This window comes from Cheilinus undulatus, linkage group 14, assembly GCF_018320785.1.
Source record: "Cheilinus undulatus linkage group 14, ASM1832078v1, whole genome shotgun sequence".
Taxonomy (NCBI): domain Eukaryota; kingdom Metazoa; phylum Chordata; class Actinopteri; order Labriformes; family Labridae; genus Cheilinus; species Cheilinus undulatus.
This window is the reverse complement of record NC_054878.1, coordinates 1528176-1554678: the sequence shown is the minus strand read 5'-3', so window position 1 is coordinate 1554678 and position 26503 is coordinate 1528176. Positions and strand designations below refer to the sequence as shown.

At 38.5% G+C, this 26503-nt stretch overlaps 1 protein-coding gene and 1 long non-coding RNA gene across 2 annotated transcripts; one reads left to right on the top strand and one right to left on the bottom strand.

Moving 5' to 3' along the window:
- Nucleotides 1–210: 210 nt before the first annotated feature.
- On the top strand, nt 211–8709 carry zgc:112001 (uncharacterized protein LOC550384 homolog). Its single transcript, XM_041806135.1, has 2 exons — nt 211–800; nt 5369–8709. Exons 1-2 carry the CDS (start codon nt 427–429, stop codon nt 5880–5882), a joined length of 888 nt encoding a protein of 295 aa, XP_041662069.1. The 5' UTR covers nt 211–426; the 3' UTR covers nt 5883–8709.
- A 4809-nt stretch (nt 8710–13518) lies between these two features.
- On the bottom strand, nt 13519–15099 carry LOC121521931. Its single transcript, XR_005992899.1, has 3 exons — nt 14713–15099; nt 14546–14625; nt 13519–13761 (listed from the first exon to the last, which is right to left on the bottom strand). It is a non-coding gene; the product is annotated as an uncharacterized LOC121521931 (long non-coding RNA).
- Nucleotides 15100–26503: the final 11404 nt, after the last annotated feature.

The following is a 26503-nucleotide window of genomic DNA, read 5'->3' as shown; positions in this document are numbered from 1 at the left end:
ATCGTGGGACAGTATAATTGATTGACAGGTCTAATTTTAGATCAGTAATTTAAAAATGGAGCTACTCGCCCGCAAAAGGGGTCACAAAAACTTGTTAGAAGCTATTTTATACGTATTATTATGCACTGATAAAGCACGATGAGGTCGAATCTGATCCAGTGTACAACGTCGAGATGTTTGCGCATGCGCACTGTGGCTGTACTGCGGCGAGCAGTCCCGCAGCAGTTGTCAGCAGAGTGTAGGAATGTGGTTGTGTGTGACTAGAGGCAGTAAACAGAGCCTGTAACGGTAACTCGGCGTAAAACTCGATCTTATGCCTCCGTGTTTGGTCGTTAAGCTTTTAGTAATGTCTCCTGGACGACGAAAGGCAGTCTGACCCGCCGAGGACACGGGTAGCTCGGGTTTCTCGGCTTTTTGGACGTCGTCATGGCCTCTGTGACCGTCAGCTCCGCGGCACGGAGCTTCGAGAAGCCTCGGCGATCCTTTTCTCTGCTCTTCTACCGGGCCGTACGGGACCTGAAGCCGGTCTGGCTGCTGGAGGACATACGGACCATGGAGACGTTTTATCCTGAAGAAGACTCAAATAAGAGGACCTACACCCCCTCCGAGGCTCTTCTCTACGCCATAGTGCATGACCACCAGGCGTACGCCCAGTACCTGCTGAACCGCTACACCGAGGAGGCGTTAGCTCGGCCCGGGGAGCGCTTCTGCTGCTGCCCGTCCTCCGCCCCTCACCTCTCAATGGCTGTCCGCTACGATCGGCGACACATCCTTGGCCTCATCCTCCAGGAGACTCATCGGTAGGGCTGCTCGACCATATCGGAAATCACAAACACGATCAGTTTGATTCATGCTTCGACTATTAAACAATGGGCTGTTTCATTACCTCATTTCATAGCTAAATGGGTACAGTATGTAGGATAGAATACTATATGTAGCCAAATAGAATGGAATATAATACAGCACAGCATAAATGAGTATCTCAGTATTTAAGAAAGATAAAGAAATAACACCAGGTTATCATAGTGGCAGATAATACCAGGATTACAAACGTTGGTATGAATCTAGTAAATAGGCTCTTTTCTGTTTCCAATTATTTAGATTTATTAATGTATTAATATCTATGTTTACATACAGCTTCTACTCTTGTCAGAAACCTTGTCAACTCTTGAAAACAACATTTTTAATCAACACGATTTTCTGGTGAAAAAAAGTTAAAAAAAAAAAAAAAAAACATATTAGAACCTTTTTGATTCCATGGAAACAGAAAAGGAAGTCCAAGATACATGGCATAAAATGACCCCAGTCAGTCATTATGAAGTTAAAATCAGGCCCTCTTTAGTTAAATCAAATTCAGAAGTAAGATGAACTATATACTGTTTAGGAAGCCCTTCCACCATCACTGCCATGTCCTGAGTGGCCTTCAGGAAAATACTTCACAGTGTTGTTAACTAATATAATTAGATTTCTAAAGTAGATGTATTTTTACCTTGCAAAGCAGATGGATTTTCCCGTTTCTGTGTTTCTCACTGGTGAAACCATCTTGCAAAGCTCCCATTTGAACTGTTTGGGCCCAGTTAGAAAGTGACAGGACCAATCGGCAACGAGGCGCTGCAGAGTCATGACGTATGCAAACAGCAACAAGAGGCAAGTGCAATTATGGTGGAAGACAGTAGTGTGGATGCTGCTAAAGTGCCAGTTTTATGAGAACTTGACGGCATTTCTTCATAAAAAGAACAAAGAACAGCAGTGAGTTGTTTTCTTTTCATAAACGACAAAAGTCGAGTACTGACATGTCTACAGTCACCATGGTGTGCATTATGCAGTTCTCTATGGAGTTTACTCCTCGGTAGCGGCTGTTTTGTTGCTCTGATTGGCCTGTAAAGATGTGACAGACAGAATGTTCATCCAATCACCCTCCGAGTTTTTATTCAGTGGCTCTGTCTTTCCCCAAATGGTGTGTATGAGAGGTTAGATGTACCTGTGTGCCAGGTTAGATGTATTTATGTACATTTAGGAACTTTTATTTTTGTTGATATCACAGATTCGATGAAGTTAAAAGCCAGGTGTATAGTGTGACTTTCAGCAGATTCAGGGTGTCTCTCAGTTTGACTGTGCATTGTTGCTGTGAATGCTGAAGGCATTCAATCATTGATCGGAGATCGACAATTTGATCAGATCAGCCCAGTCAATCATTTATATCAGCTGTTGTGCATGTATGACAATTTGTGGCAGGCCTAAAGTCAACAGAGCAGCAGTAGTAGCATTAGCTTTAAAAGACAGCTGTATGGAAATTCTTCAAGATGCAACAGTCCAATGGCCACTTGCATCTGTAACATGACTGATTTGGCAGTAGCAGCAGGGCAGGGTTTAATATCACCAGTTTGATCCAACATTTCTGAGCTAAACATGGAACAGAATGCAGAGACTTCACTATAGCAGCAGAGGAGAAGTCTGCTCCACTGAGGCAACAAACTCCAGACTTTGAGAGGAAAGATAAATACCCTGGAGACAGTGATAAGCCAAAAAGGTGATGGAGATGATGGGTTTTCCTTCACTTCATTCTAAGGTAACAGTGGGCAAAGAAATGAGAGTGAGACTCTGGAGCAGCTCCAGTAGAACATTCATCATTATCGCTGTGATAATAGAGATCCTTCTATCTGATATTCGGGTTTTACTGTTGTGTGTGTGCGTTTGTCTCCATGTCTCAGATTAAGCTGCTCCATTTAACAGGGATTGTTGTTTTGAATCTGAAGGATTCATTTATTTTTGATCCTATTCAATGTAAACCTTTAGCAAATCTTTAAAGTGGAGTTGGGATGTTTTGAATTCATTTCTTTAGTTTAGTTTTTGTGACTGATGTAGTCAAGCAAATGATGCCACCTCTAAGTGGGATTGTAAAATTTCAGATTCATTTATTGAATTTATTTGTTAATGTGACTATTGAGGCTTTTTACACCACTTTTTGGATTCATGTTTTTGGACTGCTCAGGCCTGTCAGCTGTTTTTTTTAATTCTAGTCTGAATTCTCTTTAATTCAAACACTATACCTAGTGATTATGTAATTTTATTTTTTGACTATTTATGAAAGTAAAATAGAGCTATGACACCATTCTGAGTAGACATTTGATTTGAAGTGTTTTACAACAGGGATAACTGCACTAAGGCTTATAGAATCAGTGTGAGAGATTTAGAAGTTATTTTTTTTACTTAAGTTATTTTTGTAAACACAAACCATTGAAACTCTAAATATGAGGATCAGATTGGGACTTGGTAGCTACTCAATATTTAAAAAATCAGATTGGGATTGGAGGCCAAAAATGCTGACCAGGATATCCCTAAATAAAAAAAATTACATTTCCAAATAGTCTATGTCTAAAACTTCAGTTTTTGTTGATATAGTATCAAACATCGATCAAAATCCTTAGATTTTTACAAATCATATTAAAAGACTCTGACAGAAAAATTTAAAAAGACAATTCCACAGTAAGACTGAACATTTCAAATAGATTATCTTGTGATCGGTAACCATATTACTCTCAGTGGTTCTTGCTAAAACAATGTTCTCTTGAGTATTAGGCCCACTATCTTTTTCTTTAAATCAACATTACCATCTAAATGATGTAACTGTATTATCTCATTAGAAAATATACCATATATATGTATATATATATGATCAACACTCAACATATCAACAGCTCCAACTCACTGATTTTACAATCTCTGCATCACATGCATTTATTAATCTTCACACTGGACTATATCATGTCTTTGGGCATTTATCATTTTAGTGCTGACAAAATGTTGATTTGGATTAATTAATTAATTACACCAAAATAATGTGATAAAAAAACATCAAATAAATCCTGTTGACATCATACATCACTATTTTCAACAACCATCCATCCTGGCTAGTAAAGTAGATTTAAAAAACTAGCCATACATTTCAGGTCTTATTCCATTGAAGGTAGGAGCCACCCAGGATTGATTAAAGGACAGCCTGTGTCTCCATCTCTCCCTACCCGCCTGTGTTTGTGTGTACTTCTCCAGAGCGCGTACATGAATACAAGCTCTCACCTGTGTGCAGAGACGTGAGTGTGTACAAGATAACAGAAAGTCAGATCTTCACCAAACTTTCAGGGAATATTGGGATAGTGACAGGGAAGAATCGATTAGATTTTAGTGATGAACCACGCACCCATTTGGTTTTTCTCGCACTTCGAATTTTGAACACCGTAGTAATCAATGGGAGCGTGAGTTCCTCGGTGGCGCTGCTTAGGCGTGGGTCTGCCGCCTCAGACGGCCATTCTAGTTGGAAAAGATTTTTTTACAGTCTTCTGCTGACCTGCTTTAGCATGATAGCTGATTAACTCTCAGCATGTGATAGTTAGGGGGGAAAGGCTTTCTTGTGTGAATGCTTGAATACATTTGCTGCGATTGGAGCGTTTAGCTCAGAATTAGTGACAGCAGCACTTTTGTCAAAACTGGACATTTCTTTATTAAAACTAGCACAACACTGAAAGCTTTATGCCGCTTCAGCGTCTCTCTCCTGAAGAGATGCTCAGGGTTTCTGCTGCATGATTCTGCTGCAGTTGTGCCTGCGCAGAATTCTACTGTGCTGATGTTTCATGCAACGCAATGTTTTCCTTCACTCCCTTTAAATAGTAGTAATGATAATACACAAATATGATAAATAGAATTGGACTTTGGATTCCTGTGTTTTATTCTTTAGCAAAACTTTTTCATCAAATCTTTGTACAAAACAAGTGTTTTAATGCCAGTATTTCTTTTTCATGTTCAGAGTTTTTTGTCATTGACAAATACCAAACATTAAAGTCATCTGGGCTCCATTTCGCCTTCTGTTCAAATCATGCGATCATGAGAAAGATCTCTGTCTTACAGATGTGTGAACATCGCCATAGAGGAGCAGGGTGCACATCACTGCAGACACAAAACTCTGAGCTAAGGGCCGTGGAGCCGGAGAACACTACTGAGAGAGATAATGGCCAAGTTATTAAAGAGAAGAGAGAGAAGGGCATTTTACTGCTTAGAGACAGGCATTACCATGGTCACCTCATGAACTGTGGCAGAAACACAACACACAGTTTCATGCCACAGTTTGCTCCTCTGAACTCACTCCCTCAGTTTCAGCCACCTCCCTGACATCTGGATATTTTAGCAGTATTTTATCTAAGTAACACATGATTTTTGGTCCATGAAGCTCAGCAATAGATATTAGGTTAAAATGACATTTTTATTATGGTAGAACAGCATGTGGCACTGTAATCATTTAGTTGCAGTTGTCTTGTTTTCATGATCATGAGAAGCCAAAATCATATATTAAATTTAAATTTCATTTATTGCACAGGGTCCCCAGCACGCCCCCCTACACAGACCAGACAGGCTGTTTTCACATGGAAGACGGGAGGACGCCTCTCCATCTTGCCTGTGAGCTGCAGCGGCCGGAGGCAGTGGTGCTGCTGCTGGGGAGTGGATGCTCCCCACATGCCAAGGACCACAATGGCCTGACGCCCCTGGATGTGATCCTGGAGAAGCTATGGGACTGTGAGGTAGCAGGGAGTGGCCAGGACAGGCGACAGTGTCTGGACAACCTACTCCTATTCATGCCCAAAGTGCACTTTAAGATGGAGGCAACTCTAAGCAGAGAGCCAGAGCGCTGGACCAAGCTGCTGGGAGAGGACACCTATATGTACCTGTCCAAACGTAGCCCTGCCTCCCTGGTCCTCAGTGCCATGCAGACTGTTCTGAAGCAGCTGAGCCCAGCCAGCTTCCCAGACTGTCTGCATGAGCTGCCCATCCCCTCCTCCCTGAAGCCTACTGGTCTGCCTCTGAGCCAGCGGGACAGACATCGGGTGCTGTAGCACCAGAGGGGCGCGATGCATGCTCTTTGTGGTCTGTGTCTGCATGATGTGTGATAGTGTGCGTGTGTGCAGGGGTGGAGCCAGTTTAATATGGTTCTCAAGTAAAAGTACAGCTATGCTGAAAAAAGTGTACTCCCTAAGTGTAATCCCTCCTCTCCAGTGCTTGACAATATCAGAGCTTTAGTTCATTCAGTGGATCACAAATTATTACAAGTTTCTTCATTACAGGAAGCATTCGATTGGCTGTTGATGCCTTTTTTCAGCAAGATCAATCTCCCTTGATGGGAAGAATTTCAGTTGCAGCTTTTCCATGTCTAAAGAGGCTTGTCTTTCCAGGGCGTGGGTTGAGTACAGTTTAACAGCTACAACAATTCGATTCAAATGACTTCATTTGGGCAAAGGGCAATTGGTTCAGAATTGCTTGCACATAAAAAACACAGGCAGCAATTCTTTGTGTATAGAGCATCCCAGAGCTGAGATAACTGTTTAATAGTTTTGAAACTTCATATATTTACCATAAAATCCAGAATAAGTCACCCCAGTTTTCAGCCTTACGTTTTTCTCCAAAGGAGAGAAGGTTGAAACCATTCTCCAGCGTGTCGTTTTTCCTTTTGTTCAGCTGTGTCAACAGCTACAGCCTGACGATAATGTTTCCTGTTTTTTTTGTTTGATAGTGGCAAGCGAACAGGTTTCAGATGTGCTACCTACAGAGAACATCCATGTAAATTTAGAAAAATTTGAATTTCAGGTTTTCACAGTGCATTTCCACAACAGCGCATTCATTTTGATACTGTTTTTAATTCTGGTCCTCCATAAACCATCTGTCACAGTTTGTTGTGGAATTACTGCAAAGCACAGTGGGAGCTCCACATGCACACACAGTCAGAACGAACAACTCTGCACCTCTCTGCTGATCCCATTTGGACTCTACAACACTTCTCTTACTACCTCAGAAGCCAGCATCAAGAGGGGATCAAGTATTTCTCCCATAACGGCTCAATGACGTTCATAGCGAAGGCCAAACATCACAGTGCCTTCAAACTGAATGGAATCAGCCTTCCGTGTTTGTTCAACAAAACTGGACTTTAAAATGCTGATAAACGTGTTAGTCAGTTGAAACTGGACTAAATCTAATTTTCTTAAAGGACCAACACACCTTGATAATGCATCAGACGAGATTCATATGAGAATTATAAATATTTACTTATCTGACTCTGAATTGATTGAAAATGTAAAAAAATTGACATTTCTTTATTTTGTCCTAAATGCATTTTCAGCAGCAGCCACCCTGAGCACTGTGTTATTGATTATTAGCGTGCTGATTAATCATTTAAAACTACAAAGTACAAAATAACACAAAATATGGTCAAGTTAGATCAACAACACCTGCTGTTTTGTTCCTCCTGTCCTCAGTTTCCCTGACACAGCAGCACTAGCTCTCAGTGTCTTCAGTGTTTACATGGCCAGCCCTGACATACTGGTATCTAAGGAGCTGTTAGACACTCAGTCTGTCCTGTTTTTTTTTTTAACTTCAGACAATATTTGAAATGCACTGTCCATTCTACAGTGCCTCTGACTAAGATGAAGAATGAATGGACTTAGTCTGTGTCAAGTCTGCAAAGGAAAAGTAAAAAAACTTAAGAGTCCAAAGCCTGAGCTCACATCACACGCCATCAGTGCAGGGGTCTGCTGCCAATGCTGATCAGAAGAAAAAAAAAAAAACTCCATCATTGTTTCCCACTGTGTTGTCAAGACTTAATGGAAGCATCATTTTTTCACTAGTTTCTGATAAATACTTGGTTATCTGGCTAAAACTAGCGCATTTATTCATATTCAAATAAATGTTATTTCTGTTTCAGGTTTTCCTCTGTTACTTTATTGTTATCAGCTGATCTAAATGCTACAAATCCAGGTTAACTACATTATCTTGAACAGATTTATGTAGCATTTAATGCCATATGACAAAATACAGGTCCACAGCACAGCAGACAGAAGTAGATGCTAAAACATTTTAACAATCATCTTTTTAACAAACAGCAGTTCAGTGTGATTTAGGAATTGATTTGGATTGAAACATGATTCTGAATCAAATCAAATCTAATTGAATCATAAGGAATCAAAGTAGTCCCCTGGCTAGAACAGATTAGACTAGGTGTGCTACGCATGATTCACATTCGCTACCCTGGAAGTCAAAGTATAGCATAAGCGTCCTCTGTCTTTGGTTATCATAGAGATAGAGGAATGATTTGATCATTATAATTTAACCAAAAGAAAGTGAAGGTGAAATGCTAGGGCTGTCCGTGTTTCCTATATGTCAATGTTCTGTCTAATGGTTGAACCACATCACAACAAGGTACCTGATAAACTAGTAAAAAAACACTTTTTCAAGTTGAGAGTTGCATGCAAACTTTTTTGGTCTGACTTGTCCATTTCTGTCTTCCAATTAATGCTTCTGGTGTGGTCTCATAAGTGAAACAAGAGGTCCGCTCATAGACATCCTGGACCTCCTCTTTTTGCTGTTTTTTTCAGTAATAGGTGCTATGTGAATTGTATCAAAGTACAGTTCTTCCCTAAAAGACAGAAATAGCAAAATGACTCTTAAAACACTAAAGGACTGGGGCGCAGGTGGCCGGTGGTTAAGGCACGCGCGCCCCATGTACGTGGACGGCCTGGGTTCGAATCCGGCCCGCATGTCTCTCCCCTGCTCTTGTCCCTGTTTCCGACTCTATCCACTATCCTCCTCTATCAAGTAAATGCACAAAAATGCCCAAAAAATCTTTAAAAACAAAAACACTAAAGGACTCAGATTTAATATTTCCACCCCTGATTTTAGCATGGTGTGTGTGTGTGTGGGGGGGGGGGGGGGGGGGGTGAGTTTAATCTCCCAGTTTGACTGAACTGACAAGAAGAGGAGGCAAGAACAATGAGCCATAAATACACTAATCCAGACAGAATAGATCTGTTTATTCATCTGACCTCATTGTTACTAACATTTACTACTGCTATTGAATGCACTTTATCAGACAAGTAGAAACACTGATGACAGCCTGTGAATTTTATTTATTTTGCTTGTATTTAACAGTAGCATTGAACAAAGAGATCTTGTAGATCATTTTAAAATGGGTGACTTTGGATGGCTGATTATTTGAAATAAATAGGAGTCTAAGTCATGGTCTCTGTTGCTTTATGCTTGTTACCTGCACCAAATAGAAACGTATCCACCAGGCTACATGATTTGCAATTTTATTGTTAGTGAGAATTGAACATCTGCAGTAAGCGCATCACAAAGGTCTGAATTTACCTTAAACAACCTTTTAGTTGTTTTTTTTGTTTGTTTGTTTGTTTGTTTGTTTTTAGCAGAACAGAAAATCACTTCAAATCATAAATCGAGTTTGTTGTGAAAAAAATTAGGGATTCAGTTTTCTGGTCCAGCACTACCTCAAAGTAATGTTGCAAATTTAGTAGAAAAATGCAGAATTTGGATTCAGGAGAGACGATACAGCTGAGGCTAACATGCTTCCTCTAATGTTTCAATAACACGAGTTTGGCAATGATTTGGAAATGGTTGAGACTGAGTCTTTGGCAGTTAGCAAGATAGGAGTCCAGACACTGATGGTGGCGGCAGGGGCGTAGCTAGGGATTTTGGACCCCCAGAAAGAATATTACATAGCCCTCCCCCTTAACTGGCTAGCCAAGCAATAAATGTTGCATCATTTTTTTACAAATATGTTAATGTATTTTGAAGCATAATTTCTCCATTTATGAGCAAAATTTTTACTATGGTCAAATCGAATTTACTTGCATTATTTTCCAGGGCTGGGCTATACCATTTGGACATTTTTAAGGGAGGAGTTGAGGCCCTCCAGTATTTATTTTACTCTATTTGATACACACTTTTAATTGCAGGCTCCTCAAGGGCCCTTCCCTACTGTGGGCCCGGGTAATCAGTACCCTTTTACCCCCTGTGCTATGCCCCTGGGTGGCGGTGATGGTGAGGCAGGCAACCTACTTGTCTGGGGTCTGTTAGACCTGACGTGTGGCCTTGCAGGACCTGCTGACTCTAGAGTCCTATAGCCTAGCGCATCTGGGTCTGGATAGCATGACGTGGCCTGCATGACTAAAATGTAGGGAAGAATCAATCACGAAGTTTGTAAAGTGTGTACACCTCATGTCTGGATTGTGAAATAAACAGTTGAAATGATCCTTAGACTCTCCTCATGCTTGAAAGTGTCAGCTTGACTTTAGACTGCCACCACCACTTATATGCCTGTGTGTCAGATAGTTTAGTTTGTGGGATATGCTGAGCATATCAGTCAGGATCAGAATGGTTCAATCAATCAAGAGCAGAAAACTTAAAAGGAACCCTGCATGATCAGACAAGTTCATCTTAGATATATGTATCTCTCATATGTATATTGAACTAAAAAAAAACTCACTAGATATCTGCATTTTGAGTAAATTTGAGCTCATAAACTCACCAGGAAGCCAACTGTGATGTCACAGTTCTGCAGCGCTCCTCACCGTTCCTATGCAGTAACCACTATTTCAGGCGATTTTCTGCTTGCAGCTGTTGCTGCCGTAACAGCTTTCATACCAGACACCAGTTTTGTGCGTTGGCTTTGTGTCCCTGCTGTCAAAGCTCTGTCATTCCTCCTAAGTTTTACCTCAGTAAACCTCCCTACAAGTGACTGGATTCAGTCTATAGTGGAAGTGTGGCGGGAGCTTTTCAAAATAAAAGCATTATGTACTTATGAAGGGAGTTTCTCCCATAACATACACAGACGCCGCATTGGCCAGTGGGCCATGAATCAACACTGCCGCCATTTTGCCAGTGGCATTCCTGGGTAAGATGCCTCACTCCTGTGCTGCGTGGGGCTGCACTAATAGATGCATAGAAAAGACAAGATCACGTGGAATAAGATTTCATGGGTAAGTTAAACAGTTTTTTTGTCATATTTGGCTAGAATAATAACACGTTCAGAGCTAATTTCCCTAACGTTGTTGAGTGGATTAGTATCTGTGGTTCAGCTAGCTTTTTAACAACATTTTGCCTAAAGGTTATTTTGTCTCCAGGAGAGGAGGATGACTCGATCGCTGTAGTAAAATAAGATTCGATGTAAAACGTATGATAGAAAAAGGAGAAAGTATCCAAATAAACAATGTAACTGTATAGATATAGATTATTATTATTGTTATCTTTATTATTATTATTTGTATTATTATTATTGTTATTGTTATACATAAACTGTATAGTATATACAAATAACTCATTACTATCACTTAAATGTTAACCTGTGTTTATTGATCAGAAAACTCTTCATCCCTGATATACTTGCGTTTGTTTATGGAACGTCTTGCCTCTGGAAACATGGCAGACACGTTGACGTATCGTGGCAGTGGGCAAACACAGTCAATGAGGCGACTATGTATATTATGTCTATGGTTTCTCCAAAGAAATGCTAAAGGGGACCTTTACTTTGAAAAAGCGCAAACCAGAAGTGCTTTTGTACTGTTTACCTTTACCTGAACCGTGTGGAAATGGAAAGCTTTATAAAGAGTAGAAGTTTGGGGAAAAACTTTATTTTACAGATGAATTTTAGCTCGTGGTCTTCATCTGGTTCATCAAGAAACAGATTTCAAACATATTCTACCAATGTGGACGCAAATATTTGCTACAACAAGGTAAATTTGGCTCTGTGTTTATCATTTTCTTGTCTAGATAACAGATACAATACAAGAACTTTATTTATCCCCGAAGGGAAATTCAGTTGTCTGGGATACTCATCTGTTTACTGTAGAATTATAAAGTCTAATTGCTGATGGTATGAAAGATTTTCTAAATCTTTCTGTCCTGCAGCGCAGGGATAGGAGCCGTCCACCACCATTGTTTCTTTGCTCACTGAGGGCGATATGAAGTGGATGATCCATGTTTCTCAGAATGGCCTCCACCTGCTCTGTCCACCTCATCCTCCAGTGAGTTCAATTTGATTCCAACCACGGAGCCAGCTTTTTTAACCAGTTTGTTCAGACGCCTTGCATCCTTGTGTTTTACACTGCCTCCCCAGCAGACTGCAGCATAAAACAGAACACTTGCCACTACAGACTGATAAAACATCTGCAGCATCTTACTGTTGTCTATTGATCGGAGTCTTCTGAGGCAAAAGAGGCGGCTCTGCCCCTTTTTGTAGATGAAGTCTACGTTTTTAGACCAGTCCAACTTATTATCCAGGTGTACACCTAAATATTTATATGATGTCACCACCTCGATGTCCATGCCACAAGTGTTCACTGGCCAAAGAGGAGGTTTGGATCTGCGGAAATCTATGATCATTTCCTTTGTCTTTGAGGTGTTGAGTAGGAGGCAGTTTTTGTGACTCCAGTCACTGAAGGCACTTATCAGATCCCTGTATTCTGCTTCTTGTCCATTTCTGATACATGCCACAATAGCAGTGTCATCGCGTCGTGTCATAGCAGTGTGGCAAGACTCAGTGCTGTATTTGAAGTCTGATGTATACAGTGTGAACAGGAATAGAGCCAGGACTGTTCCTTGTGGAGCCCCTGTACTGCTCATTAATGTCCCAGAAACACAGTTCCTCAGCCTGACAAACTGTGGCCTTCCTGTCAGGTAATCTGTGATCCAAGAAACACAGGAAGGATCCACTCGCATCTCCGTGAGCTTGTCTTTGAGTATGGTGGGTTGGATGGAGTTGAATGCGATTGAAAAAAATCAAAGAACATGATTCTCACATAAACGCCAGGTTCCTCCAGACGAGACAGGGCACGGTGAAGCATGAAGAGGATGGCATCATCCACTCCAATGTGTTCTTTGTATGCAAACTGCAGGGAAGCCTCTGTAGACGTAGAATCAGCCGCTCCAGAGTTTTCATGATGTGTGAGGTAAGGGCACTTGGTCTGTAGTCATTTAGTTCAGCCAGACATTTTATTTTTGGTCCTGGTACAATGCAGGATGTTTTCCATAGAGCAGGCACCTGCCCCAGCAGTGGACTCAGGTTGAAGATCCTGTGGAGAGGTTGACACAGTTGCGCAGCACAATCTTTAAGCAGCCTTGGACACACACCATCTGGGCCAGCTGCCTTCCCAGAGCAAAGTCTCCCAACCTCACCCCTGTCTCTGTGACAGAGAAGGGTACAGGTGCTGGAAGGGAAGTGGCTGCAGCTGTGGAGACATGTGTAGGAGACGGAGAAGGAGAAGGAGGAGCTTTTTGTATTCCAGCTTTGCCATCTTCAGTCTCCTCTTCAACTCATGTTGCACTTCTTTGAGCCTTTCTTTGTCACTGTCTCTAAAAGCTTTCTTTTTCTGGTTAAGGATGTTGTGTGAGTAGTGGTGTAGAACCCAGGATGCGGAGGCAGAGGAGCAGTTTTAACAGTTTTTATTGCACATGTAACCAATTTAGTGGTATGAGAATGGATTACAGTGTAATAACAGTGTAGGCTAATAATAAGGCAAAGGGCTAGAACCAGAAGAATCCAGATTCGACTAGAGCCAAGTAGTTGAGCAACAACGAATCAACACAGAAATAAGGTTCGAGTAGCAACTCCTGTATTGTTACAAAGATTTAGAACAATAGCCAATTTGTACAAGAACATATAATTATACAACTTAAAATTACCCCAAACGAAAGAAAAGTGCGCACACATATATAAAATTACCTAAGATTGTCCGTTGGGGCCCGTATAAACTAAGAAAGTCTTTGTAGGTGCACCTGTGTTTCAAAAGTTCATGTAATGCGAATGTATGTGTGAGAGAGTACGTGTGTATCTCCTTCGGTGGTTCTTCTCCAGGGTTCTTTAGCTCGCCATCTGACATGATCGGGATTCTGTCCCGGTCCTTGGATTCTTGTCCACTCAAAAAACCTGACCTATAGACAAGGTCACATATATCTATTACACTCTTTTCTCTGATGCATCCTTAAAGGTTTTGTTGTCAGAATATGAGTATTGCATTCAATATCATACATAACACTTCAATCTGATCAACCTCATCTTTTAGTTGTACAACATTCAAAATATCAAGGTTCAACATAAAGACTAAACATTCAAGAACTCACACATCCTACTGTTCATGTGAACAGTGTTTCAATAATACCCACCACGGTAAGGGATTATCACTTCTAAGATAATATTATGATAGCTTATCATAACTGACTTATCATAACTGGAGTTACATAAAAGTGCAAATAAAATAACAGTAAGTAATCATATTGCATTAATTTCAGAGATATTAAGGAAGTGTGCTTAATCACTTCTCCTGCACTATAGGCCTCCTAGTACAATAGAAAAGCTGCACCAAAAATTACTCTCTGAATTACTTTAAACTCAAAAATGAAGTGAATTAAATTCCTCCAGTAATTTGCATTTACAAAATAAAATACAATGTTACGCTGATCATATGAGGTCTCAAATTATTTCCTTACTTTAAATTGGCAGTAGCAAAACAAATAAAACGTCCCTTTTTAAATACATGCATCGGCATGAAATAATAAATAAAATGCTTAGTGCTGACTGCGGTCACACATTCAAAACATTGCACCATTATTCACCTCAGTTCACTCTTATAGGCTTTAATACCACTATAGCTTTCTTTAGCATACCGAGCACACAGACAAATAACTTTAGAGCAGCTAAGAGGGACACATTTCTCACCGTTGTTCTGTGTGTTCAAAGCTGAGCACATCAACTTCGGGGCTTATAACGTCTCACCACATGGAAGGTAAGGAGCTAGCCTGTGAAACACCCAGCTAATATTAGCATAGACAATGATGGTAAGTATTAATAAGCTTTTCTTTTAATAGGTATCCGACTCATCTTACCGACGTAACTCGTTTCCTATCACTGAGTTGTTCGGCTCCAGACTCACAGCAGGTAAGTTAGCTGGCTTTATTTTCCTCTTTTAACCAGATTTTCTCCTCTTTTCCTCGTCCTCTTAGCAGGTAGCTGCTCTCACACTCGCGGCTGCAGTCAGACAGAGCGGAAGGAAAACACGCATGCGCTCACCTCTGGGCGGACAGGCTGAACGGGGCCTGCGTGGCTCCTGATTGGCTGTTGAGCTTAGGCACTCTTCTTTACGTGGGGTCACGAAAACAAAGCGATGCTTTCAAGTGCAGGAGGACATTTAAAACTTTGCTGTTCTAACACATACAGTTTAAAGAAAATAAGTATTCTCTTTCCTTTTCATTAATCTCATCCAGTTGTGAGTTTTTTCCATCTTGGGTACACACAGGTAAGTCAGGGAATATGAGTCCAGAGTCCGGGGGGGGGGGGTGCTGAAGCTGGCTGTGGTGAGCGGGGAGTGAGGCACTGGAAGAAAAGGAGGAGACACGTTAGAGCAGGTCCACAAAACACAAGCACTGGTAATAACTCAAAATGGCTATCGAAAACTCTGAAGACTTCTCTGAAGATTTCTCGAGAGAGCGTGTGAGCCTGGAGCAGAAGTTTACCGCTAGGGAAGGTAGTCAAAACTCAGGCGCTGGTGGAGAGCTGCAGCTGATCTTAAGTAGTCCCTCCTGATGAGAACTCGCTGCAGGTGTGATCTCTCCACAGCACCAGGGGGGAGGGATGATTGCCTCAGGGAACACAAAGTAAAGTTAGCGGCCAGCAGAAATGACTCCAGAAACCGGAAGTTACCACAATAAAGCAAAATGTACAAAGTAAAACACCACAAAGGATTGCCTTTATGTCACTTGTAATCCAGGGTTTGTTATTGGGGAAACAGCGAACAGTCTTTGTAGGTATGACTGTGTCTCTACAGAAGTTGATGTACTCAGTAAAACAATCAACCTGTCTGTCAATGTTCATACTGTCCTCATCTGTTTCCAGCAGCACATTCCAGTCTGTTGATTCAAAGCAGTCCCTTAGAGCTTCACTAGCTTGAGGAGTCCATCTTCTGATTTTGACTTTAGTTGCAGGCTGCCTCAGCACACAAGGTTTGTAACAGGTCTGCAGATAAACCAAGTTATGATCTGACCTGCCCAGTGGTGGTAAGGCAGTAGCTCTGTAAGCTTCTTTGACATTGGCATACAGCAGGTCTAGGGTTTTGTTTTCTCTGGTAGGGCAGTTAACAAACTGTGTAAATCCAGTCAGGTGAGAGGAGAGGCTGACATGGTTGAAATCTCCTGATATTATTACAAGTGCCTCAGGATGTTGAGTCTGTATCCTAGCAACAGTATCATGCAAAACATCACACAGAACCAAATCAGTTGCCTTGGGTGTAATGTATACAAGTATTGTTATGATATGACTGGACTCCCTTGGAACATAATATGGCCGAAGGGCAAACTGCCAACAGTTCAATATCTAGACAACACAACTTCTCCTTAACAGTTATGTGTGAGGAGTTACACTATCTCTGGTTAACAAATAAAGCCAGACCCCCTCCTTTCTTCTTGCCACTAGCTTTAGCATCTCTGTCTGACCTTATGAGAGTGAAGACAGGTAGATCCACAGTTGAGTCTGAGTTGTTTTGATTCAACCAGGTTTCAGTAACAGGAGACTGCATTCACGGTATGTTTTGTCAGTCTTCACCAATGTCTCCAGCTCGTCGCTTTTGTTGGGCAAAAAGTTGATGTTTCCCATGATGACTGATGGAAGAAAGGGCTTATATCTCCATTTCCTAGCCTTCACCTTTGCACCAGCACGGCAACCACGAAAACACCTCAAGATGTCCACTGGAATTGGATGTTGTTGTCCAGATTTGTTCTGTCTCAACGAAAAAGCTCCTCTCTTGGATAAACTCTTCTCCCAGCAGAAACCTCCATCAGCAGCCTACAAAACATGACAAAAATATGAAAAAATATAGCAAAAATTGAAAACAGTTAAGAGACACCAAACTTTGCAGCCACTTTCAGAGGCCCAGGTTCTGGAATGATAACTCATAATATAACTCATATCACAGATAACTCATGCTGCAAATAAAAAATAGAGGAGACCTCAAATTTTAGAAATCTCCGTTTGTGAGAGCTGCTGCATTCCTGAGATGCAGCCCTAACACTTGCTGCTGGTCTGAAATAGGGTTACTATAGCTACGGCAAGGAGCACTACGGAACTGTGACGTCACACCGCCAGCGCAGACCAAAACATGACGGCATCCTGATGAGTTTATGAACTTAAATTTACTCAAAATGCAGATATCTTGTGAGTTTTTTTAGTTCAATATACATACTAGATATAAAAAAAATCTGTCCAAAAAGATGAACTAGTCTGATCATGCAGGGTTCCTTTTGAACGAAAACTGAACGTTGGTCAGAGACATCATCAGAAAACAGCATTAATGTGCTGTGAAGTGCAACGAATGTGTGCAATGAACTAAAAATGAGGATTGATGTGTAAATGTGATAACATAACTATGATGTTTAATAAGAGCATGGATGCCAATGATCAAAACATCGGAGCACACAAGGAGCCTGATTTACTGTTTCTCTGGTTAATGACAAAAGTTACATGTTAACAATGAAAACACTCGCTTCCAGAAAGCCTGAAATCAAAATGCCTCAGTGACTGGGTTATTCCGGAAACATCTCAATGAATGGACACCAGAATCTTAAAGAAATATTGATATTTATTTACCTGGAACTGAAATATAGTGGTATTAATGAAGCAAACATCATTAACAGGATTTGACTGATACAGTCAACTCACTGTCTTTTTCCAGTAATTAAACCTGCGTTTGAATGCTTTGACATACTCTGCACTGAATACACAGAAATAAAGCCGCCTTTATGTTATTTTATTATATTTATTTATTTATATTTACCTGCCTGATGACATCACTGTCTCATTCTCCTCTGATTGGTCTGTAAAGGTCAAATAACAGGGAAACAGAGCTTTATAAAAGACCTGGTGCAAGTGAATGTGTAAATTTAAAAGTACTTCATTTTGTAGCACAAATAATTTACTTTAAAATTATCCTGTTTTCTTCTAGCATACATTCTGCTCCCCTAAGGCTAATGAACTTTACTTTTCAGACTCACCTTCACAGTATTTAATATATTTTAAAGCTGTGTGGGGTTATTTACCCATTATCCAGAACTTTAAAATATTTAACCCTGACTGTGCTTTAAAACGGAAATTTAATTTCAAGCATCAACTTGCATGGACGACTTTAAAACATATGTGCATTTCTGTGGTTGGAGTTAAAATGTGTAATTCCTTACAGAGTGATATGAAGAGCTGCCTGAATATATTTGAGTTCAAGAAAATGTTTAGAGACTCATAAGACATTATGAACATGGTGTTTTGTTTTCCTATTTTACTGCTGAGGACAGGTGTTGTTAGAGTCTTGAAAATGTTACTGTATCTTTCTTGAATGTTGCTGTAATAATATTCTCTCAGTTATTGTAAATTTGGCAGACTAACTGTTGAACATTTGTGTTTTGAGTGTGGGGCAGGCAAAATAAGAATTTTTCTTCTCCCTGCTCCTTTCTAGCCATGGAGTGGAGTGAGGTTGAATGTCTTTTTGTGAGGGAATGTGGATTTTGCCATGACTAGAACAAATAAATGAAATGAAATGAAATGAAATGAAAACTAAAGAGCTGACTATGTGTAGTGCATCATTTACTTTAATGTTATAAAGTGTTTTGTTTTATTTAGAGCCATTCTCTACAACAGGGAAGTTTACATATCTTATAGTCTAAGCCCCCTTTTACCATTCCTGTTGATGGATCCTGGTGTTGTCAATGATGATGAGCCAAGAGCAAGAAGAAGAAGAGAAAGTTCTCCTCTGTGATCCCAGCAAGGATGAGAGGAAATGCAGAAAAATGTGTGCCTGTTGTAGTGGTCACACTGAAACTTCTGAGTGTAGAGAAAGGAGAGCAGTTTTAAAAAATGAGTCTGCAGGATGATTGGCTTTAAGAGACTTGAGTCGACGCCCATACCAGCTGATCCTGGAGATAGGTGAGTGAATAATAGCTTATGAATGCGCTAAGCTTCATCAGATATCATGTATCATAAATAAAAGACTGTACATTCACACAGTGTGGGCCAAAGTCCAAAGTAATTTAATAATGACCATATGATTTATTTATTTAGGCCTACAGATACTTCCTGTTTCTATTTGGAACATTTGTTTACATTTTCAAATTGCAGAATAGATCACAGGCAGAAAAGACATGGCAGTGTCCTCTTTTTTCAGTATTGTTCAGCTTTATTATCCACAATGGAGGAAACCAACCACAGAGACAGTCTGGTAAGTGTGAGGGAGGAAAAGGAGGATTATTTTCTTATACTCCCTTTGACACATGTTTGGGTTGAAATGACAAATGGGTAAAGGTTAAAGAATCGCCTCATGAGATATTTTGTAAAGCTGTAACTGCTGCAATGTAAAAATGGAGGCAAATGTCCTGTTTTAGTGTCAGGAGACCATGACATAAAGCTGACCCACTCAGGTCTTAATCAGAGTAAATCAGTAATTTTGCTTTTATTTAATTTGGGGAAAGTTTTGTATATATTATGATATTAAAATAGTATTTACTCTATAATAATAGACCAGTGTTAATCATTAATATTATGATAGACTATACTGTATAATAATAATCCCAGTGTTAATTATAAATAACATAACAGACTACACCCTATTTTAATAGAACAGTGTTAATCATTAATATTATAACAGACTTACTCTATTATAATAGACCAGTGTTAATCTTTCTTATTATAACAGACTTACTCTATAATATTAGACCAGTGTTAATGATTAATATCATAATAGTCTATACTCAATAATAATAGACCAGTGTTAATTATTAATATTATAATAGTCTGTACTCTATAATGGTAGACCAGTGTTAATATTATAACAGACTATACTCTATTATAATAGACCAGTGTTAATCTTTCTTATTAAAACAGACTATACTCTATAATAATAGACCAGTGTTAATCATTAATATTATAACAGACTTACTCTATTATAATAGACCAGTGTTAATCTTTCTTATTAAAACAGACTATACTCCATAATAATAGACCAGTGTTAATCATTAATATTATAACAGACTTACTCTATTATAATAGACCAGTGTTAATCTTTCTTATTATAACAGACTTACTCTATAATATTAGACCAGTGTTAATCATTAATATTATAACAGACTATACTCTATAATATTAGACCAGTGTTAATGATTAATATCATAATAGTCTATACTCTATAATATTAGACCAGTTTTAATCATTAATATTATAATAGTCTGTACTCTATAATGGTAGACCAGCGTTAATCATTTATATTATAACAGACTATACTCTATTATAATAGACCAGTGTTAATCAACAATATAATAATAGTCTATACTCTATAATAATAGACCAGTGTTATTCATTAATATTATAACAGACTATAGACTATACTCTGTTATAATAGACCGGTGTTAATCTTTATTATTATATAAGTCTATACTCTATTATAATAGACCAGTGTTAATCTTTATTATTATAATTGTCTATACTGTATAGTAATAGACCAGTGTTAATCATTGATATTACAATAGTCTATACTCTATAATAATAGACCAGTGTTAATCATTAATATTATAACAGACTTACTCTATTATAATAGACCAGTGTTAATCTTTCTTATTATAACAGACTTACTCTATAATAATAGACCAGTGTTATTCATTAATATTATAACAGACTTACTCTATTATAATAGACCAGTGTTAATCTTTCTTATTATAACAGACTTACTCTATAATATTAGACCAGTGTTAATCATTAATATTATAACAGACTATACTCTATAATATTAGACCAGTGTTAATGATTAATATCATAATAGTCTATACTCTATAATATTAGACCAGTTTTAATCATTAATATTATAATAGTCTGTACTCTATAATGGTAGACCAGCGTTAATCATTTATATTATAACAGACTATACTCTATTATAATAGACCAGTGTTAATCAACAATATAATAATAGTCTATACTCTATAATAATAGACCAGTGTTATTCATTAATATTATAACAGACTATAGACTATACTCTGTTATAATAGACCGGTGTTAATCTTTATTATTATATAAGTCTATACTCTATTATAATAGACCAGTGTTAATCTTTATTATTATAATTGTCTATACTGTATAGTAATAGACCAGTGTTAATCATTGATATTACAATAGTCTATACTCTATAATAATAGACCAGTGTTAATCATTAATATTATAACAGACTTACTCTATTATAATAGACCAGTGTTAATCTTTCTTATTATAACAGACTTACTCTATAATAATAGACCAGTGTTATTCATTAATATTATAACAGACTTACTCTATTATAATAGACCAGTGTTAATCTTTCTTATTATAACAGACTTACTCTATAATAATAGACCAGTGTTAATCTTTATTATTATATAAATCTATACTCTATTATAATAGACCAGTGTTAATCATTTATATTATAATAGTCCATAATCTATAATAATAGACCAGTGTTAATCTTTATTATTATAATAGTCTATACTGTATAGTAATAGACCAGTGTTAATCATTAATATTACAATAGCCTATACTGTATAATAATAGGCCAGTGTTAATAATTAATGTTATAATAGACTATACTCTATGATAATAGACCAGTGTTAATCATTAATAATATAACAGACTATACCCTATTTTAATAGACCAGTGTTAATCATTAGTATTATAACAGACTTTACCATATCTTTAAAAAAAACATTTGATTTTTTCTGTAAACACTTCTTCGCTTTAGAGAGAGGAGGTCTTTTTTTATTGTTGGTTAAGTTTTGGTGTTTGTGGCTGAAAACAGCGCCCCTTATGGACCTTAACATATCCTATTTTGGCAGTTATATGAAAACAGTTTTCTCGACGTATATTTCTTGAATTCATCACAAAACTACAAAATCATTTTGAATATTTCAAATTTCCTTTCAGAGAAATCAAAAAGATATTTTAGTAAAGCCATTTGGGAAATAAGATGAACATCATTTAAATAATATTTTTTTCATTGAAATTTAGGTGTTAGGGTTTGGGACAGCCACTTCCCAACACAAGGTCACATAAAAAGGAGGACTTTTTAAAATTTAATTTAATGCTGTCCGAACAAATGCTTTTGGATTGAACCGATCATAACATGATATCAATAAATATCAAGGGTGTGATTAATTGTTTTTTTTTTTTTCAAATGTGTTCTTCAGTATGGGACTGCAATGTGTCAGTAGAGTGGCTCATAAGAATACTGCATTGAATTTGTGGTTGCAAGATGTGCAGTTTGCAAGAATACTGACTAGACATGATCAGAAGTAGACAATATGAAGATTTACACGAGGAAGATCAGACGATTTAAGATAGTTAATCAGTGTAAATGTGTATATTACCACAGAGAGCCTTCCTACAGTCTTAGAGTTACAGTGAATAGATGACTTAGTTACGGTAAATAGATTAAAGTGGTAATTAGAAAGGTAAATAGATCAATTAGTGCTAATATGAGATGAGTCATGTTACCGCAGTGGTTTAAGACAGTAAAGAGACTGAATCAGAATCAGAATCAGAATCAGCTTTATTGGCCAAGTATGTGTGCACATACAAGGAATTTGACTCCGGTAACTTTTGCTCTCTTGTACAAAAAACACAGAACTTAAATAAGCGTGAAACAAAGATATATACATATATACAACATACATTAGGCATTAACATAAATTAGGCTTTAACAAGCAAAGAGAAATTGCAAACTGAAAGTAAGAGCACATATATACAACGTTACAGGAGTATGTACATTGAGTATATACAATAGTGCAGAGTTATTATTATTGTTCTTGTTCAAGTGATGGTCTAACTCTGTGACCACCCAGAGTTCGTCAGAGCGACAGCCCAGGGGAAGAAACTGTCTCTGTGGCGGGTGGTTTTGGCGTACAATGCTCTGTAACGCTGGCCAGAGGGGAGGAGTCTAAACAGGTTGTGTCCGGGGTGTGAGGGGTCTGTGGAGATTTTGGCGGCCCGCTTCCTGACCCTGGACTGGTACAGGTCCTGGATGGAGGGAAGGGCGGTGCCAATAATCTTCTCTGCAGACCTGATTGTTCTCTGCAGTCTGTCCCTGTCATGTCTGGAGGCAGATCCAAACCAGACTGTGATGGATGAGATCAGGACAGACTGGATTATTGCAGTGTAGAAAGTGATCAGCAGCTCCCAAGGCAGGTTGAACTTCCTGAGCTGACGCAGGAAGTACAACCTCTGCTGGGCCTTCTTCTGATGAGTGAAATGAGTAAATATGAAGTGAGGCTTTTACCACAGCTTTCTGACAGTAGAGATACAGTAGCGACTACTCTACACTGGTCAGGATATTTTACATTGAGAGCTAAGGTGCTTGTTATATGAGAGTTCTATTTTGTGATTTTGTTTTCACTGTGACTGTTGAGTAATACTAACTTACTTTGGATGAACTTTGAATGAGGGATTCATAGACCAGTATTTTACTACTGATTTTGTGAATTATTTTAGTCAATTTAAAAGGCAGAACATCCCTGTAGCAGGAAGAAGAAGATATAAGGTCCTTGAAAAGTTAAAGTTGACTCTTTTTCCTTTGTAGCATCAAATTTGATCTATGACTTTCCAGCAGAGGGCAGTATTTTCTAACATTTTTTTCCAAATATCTCTCAGCCTTTCTACTAAAAAACTTAAGCGTTACCTTAGTACTTCCCACCTTCTCACCTTACTGCTGCACATACATTTACTCTTCCTAATTGATTAAAATATTTATTTAGCATTGTGTTAGAACTGTAATAAATCAAATAAACAAGAACAAAGCCAAACTGAAGATTGCCACAGACTGTTCCTCTTTTCTTATCATTTTGACCCATCTGTTTATTATCAGTGTCATCTGGTTTCCTGGATTATCATCATGCAATGACACTTCCTGTCAGGGTGACCTTTATTTGAACTGTTCAGAGCTGGTTTTTTGCTTCATAACTACTACAGTTCTACCTGTCACATTACCACAGAAACCACCCAGCCCTTCTTCTTGATCCACCACTGAACTTTATCTGTTCAGCCATGGTGACTGCCACCGGGAGCTGTAGGTGCATCTCAGTAAATTAGAATGTCCTCAAAACATTGATTTATTTCAGTAATTCAGTTAAGAAAGGTAAACTTGTATAGTCTATAGATTTATTCCACACAGACCGATATATTTCTAGTGATTATTTCTTTAATTTTGATGATTTTGGCTTACAGCTGATGAAAACAAAATTCACTCTCTCTCAGAAAATTAGAATATTCCTTAAAACCCAATCAAAATGATGTTTTAACAAAGAAATGACTACTGATGAGTATGAAATTGTGCAGCACTCAACATGGAGGCGATCAGCCTGTGCCACTGCTGAGGTGTTATAAAGCCAGGGTGCTCTGATAGTGGCCTTCAGCTTTCCTGCATTATGGAGTCTGGTGTCCCTCATCTTCCTCTTACCTGGGAGTAACTCCCAGAGATCCTCTTTGGCAAGGGTGTCAAACTCAAGGCCTGGGGGCCAAATCCGGCCCGTGGTACAGTTATACCACCAGATCATATCATATTTTTATTATAACTGGCCCACCAGTCAGCAGATTCCCTCCAGTATGTAAACTTAACCTGGACAATCGAAAATATTCTTGTTAAGTCATAAGAATTACAAAAAGTAAAGAGTTACAATAATTTGATAAAAAGTCAGGAATGTGGGAAAAGAAATGAAAGTGTTTTCATTTTGTATTTACTAATTATCATCTCACAATTATGACTTAAAGTTATGGTTTTGACATTTTCTATCTCATTTTGACCTTTTCAAATTATAATTCTGATTTTTATCTCATATTTTGAACATTTACATTCATGATTTTAATTTTTAAGTCATATTTACAATTTAAATTGATGAAATTGAATTTTATCTTACATTTTGACATTTTCAACTAACTTTGAATTTTAATGGCAAATATTAAGCTTTTCTAATTAAAATCTTAAATTTTTAGTTCATCTTTGGACCTTTCTGACTCAATATTTTTAATTTTATTTCATATTTTGACATTAACAACATATTATTTAGATTTTTATCTTAAATTTTGACTTTTATAACTCTTCAGTTTAAATTTTTTCTCATATCTTGATATTTTCAACTCCTAATATAATTTTTTATCCCAAATATTGGCCTTTTCAATTCAAAATTTAAAATTTTGTATCTCACCTTTTGACCTTTAAAACTCATGATTCAGATTGTCTTAATACTTTAACTGTTAAAGATCATGATTTTAACTGTTGACCTTTTTTAAATCTCAAAATCATTTATCATCAATGTTGCGTTTTTTCCTCATAATTCCTTACTGGTGAAGATGAGGTAGACAGTTTATGGGAAATTTCTACTCAGTTAGGCCCTCAGGTTGGACCCAAATCCAGAATTCAGCCTCTGCTGTGATTGAGTCTGACTTCCCTGCTCTAAGGGGTATACGTCAGACCAGTTTGCTGGCCAATCAAGTCCTTAGACCAGGTTTTGGTACTTTTGGCAGTGTGTCCAGGTGCCAAGTCCTGCTGGAAAATGAAATCAGCATCTCCATAAAGCTGGTCAGCAGAGGGAAGCATAAAGGGCTCTAAAACTTCCTGGCAGAAGGCTGCTCTGACCTTTGACCTGATAGAACACAGTGGCCCAGCTCCAGCAGATGACATGGCTCCCCAAACAACCACTGACTGGAAACTTCAAACTGGACCTCACGCTGCCTGTGGTTCAAGAGTGGCTTTACACAGCTGTAGTCCATGTCCTGGATCTGGCTCTTGAAGCACTGACTCCATCTGCTAAAACATGAGAGATACTTGTTTAATAACTGTCGTTGAATTTCTTTAAAGATAGCTAAAAAATGAAGAAATTAAAGATGATCAAAATGTAAAAATGAAACAGGTAAAGAACATAAGCCCTTTTAGATTTCAGTTTGTTTTTTGCTCTTGTTCTTGTGACTCCTCACTCATTTGCATGTTTATGAATCAGAAACATGCATGTATGTATGTACACTATATTGCCAAAAGTATTCATTCACCCATCCAAATCATTGAAATCAGGTGTTCCAATCACTTCCATTGCCACAGGTGTATAAAATTAAACACCTAGTCATGCAGACTGTTTCTACAAACATTTGTGAAAGAATGGAGCTCAGTGAATTCCAGCGTCGTACTGTGCCACCTGTGCAACAAGTCCAGTGGTGAAATTTCCTCACTCAGAAATATTCCACAGTCAACTTTCAGTGGTATTATAACAAAGTGGAAGCCATTGGGAATGACAGCAACTCAGCCATGAAGTGGTAGGCCACGTAAAATGACAGAGCGGGGTCAGCAGATGCTGAGGCACATAGTGCACAGAGGTCGCAAACTTTCTACAGAGTCAATGGCTACAGACCTCAAACTTCATGTGGCCTTCAGATTAGCTCAGGAACAGTGCATAGAGAGCTTCATGGAATGGGTTTTCGTGGCCAAGCAGATGCATCCAAGCTATACATCACCAAGTGCAATGCAAAGCGTCGGATGCAGTGGTGTAACGCATGCCGTCACTGGACTCTAGAGCAGTGGAGACGCCTTCTCTGGAGTGACCAATCACGCTTCTCCATCTGGCAATCTGATGGATGAGTCTG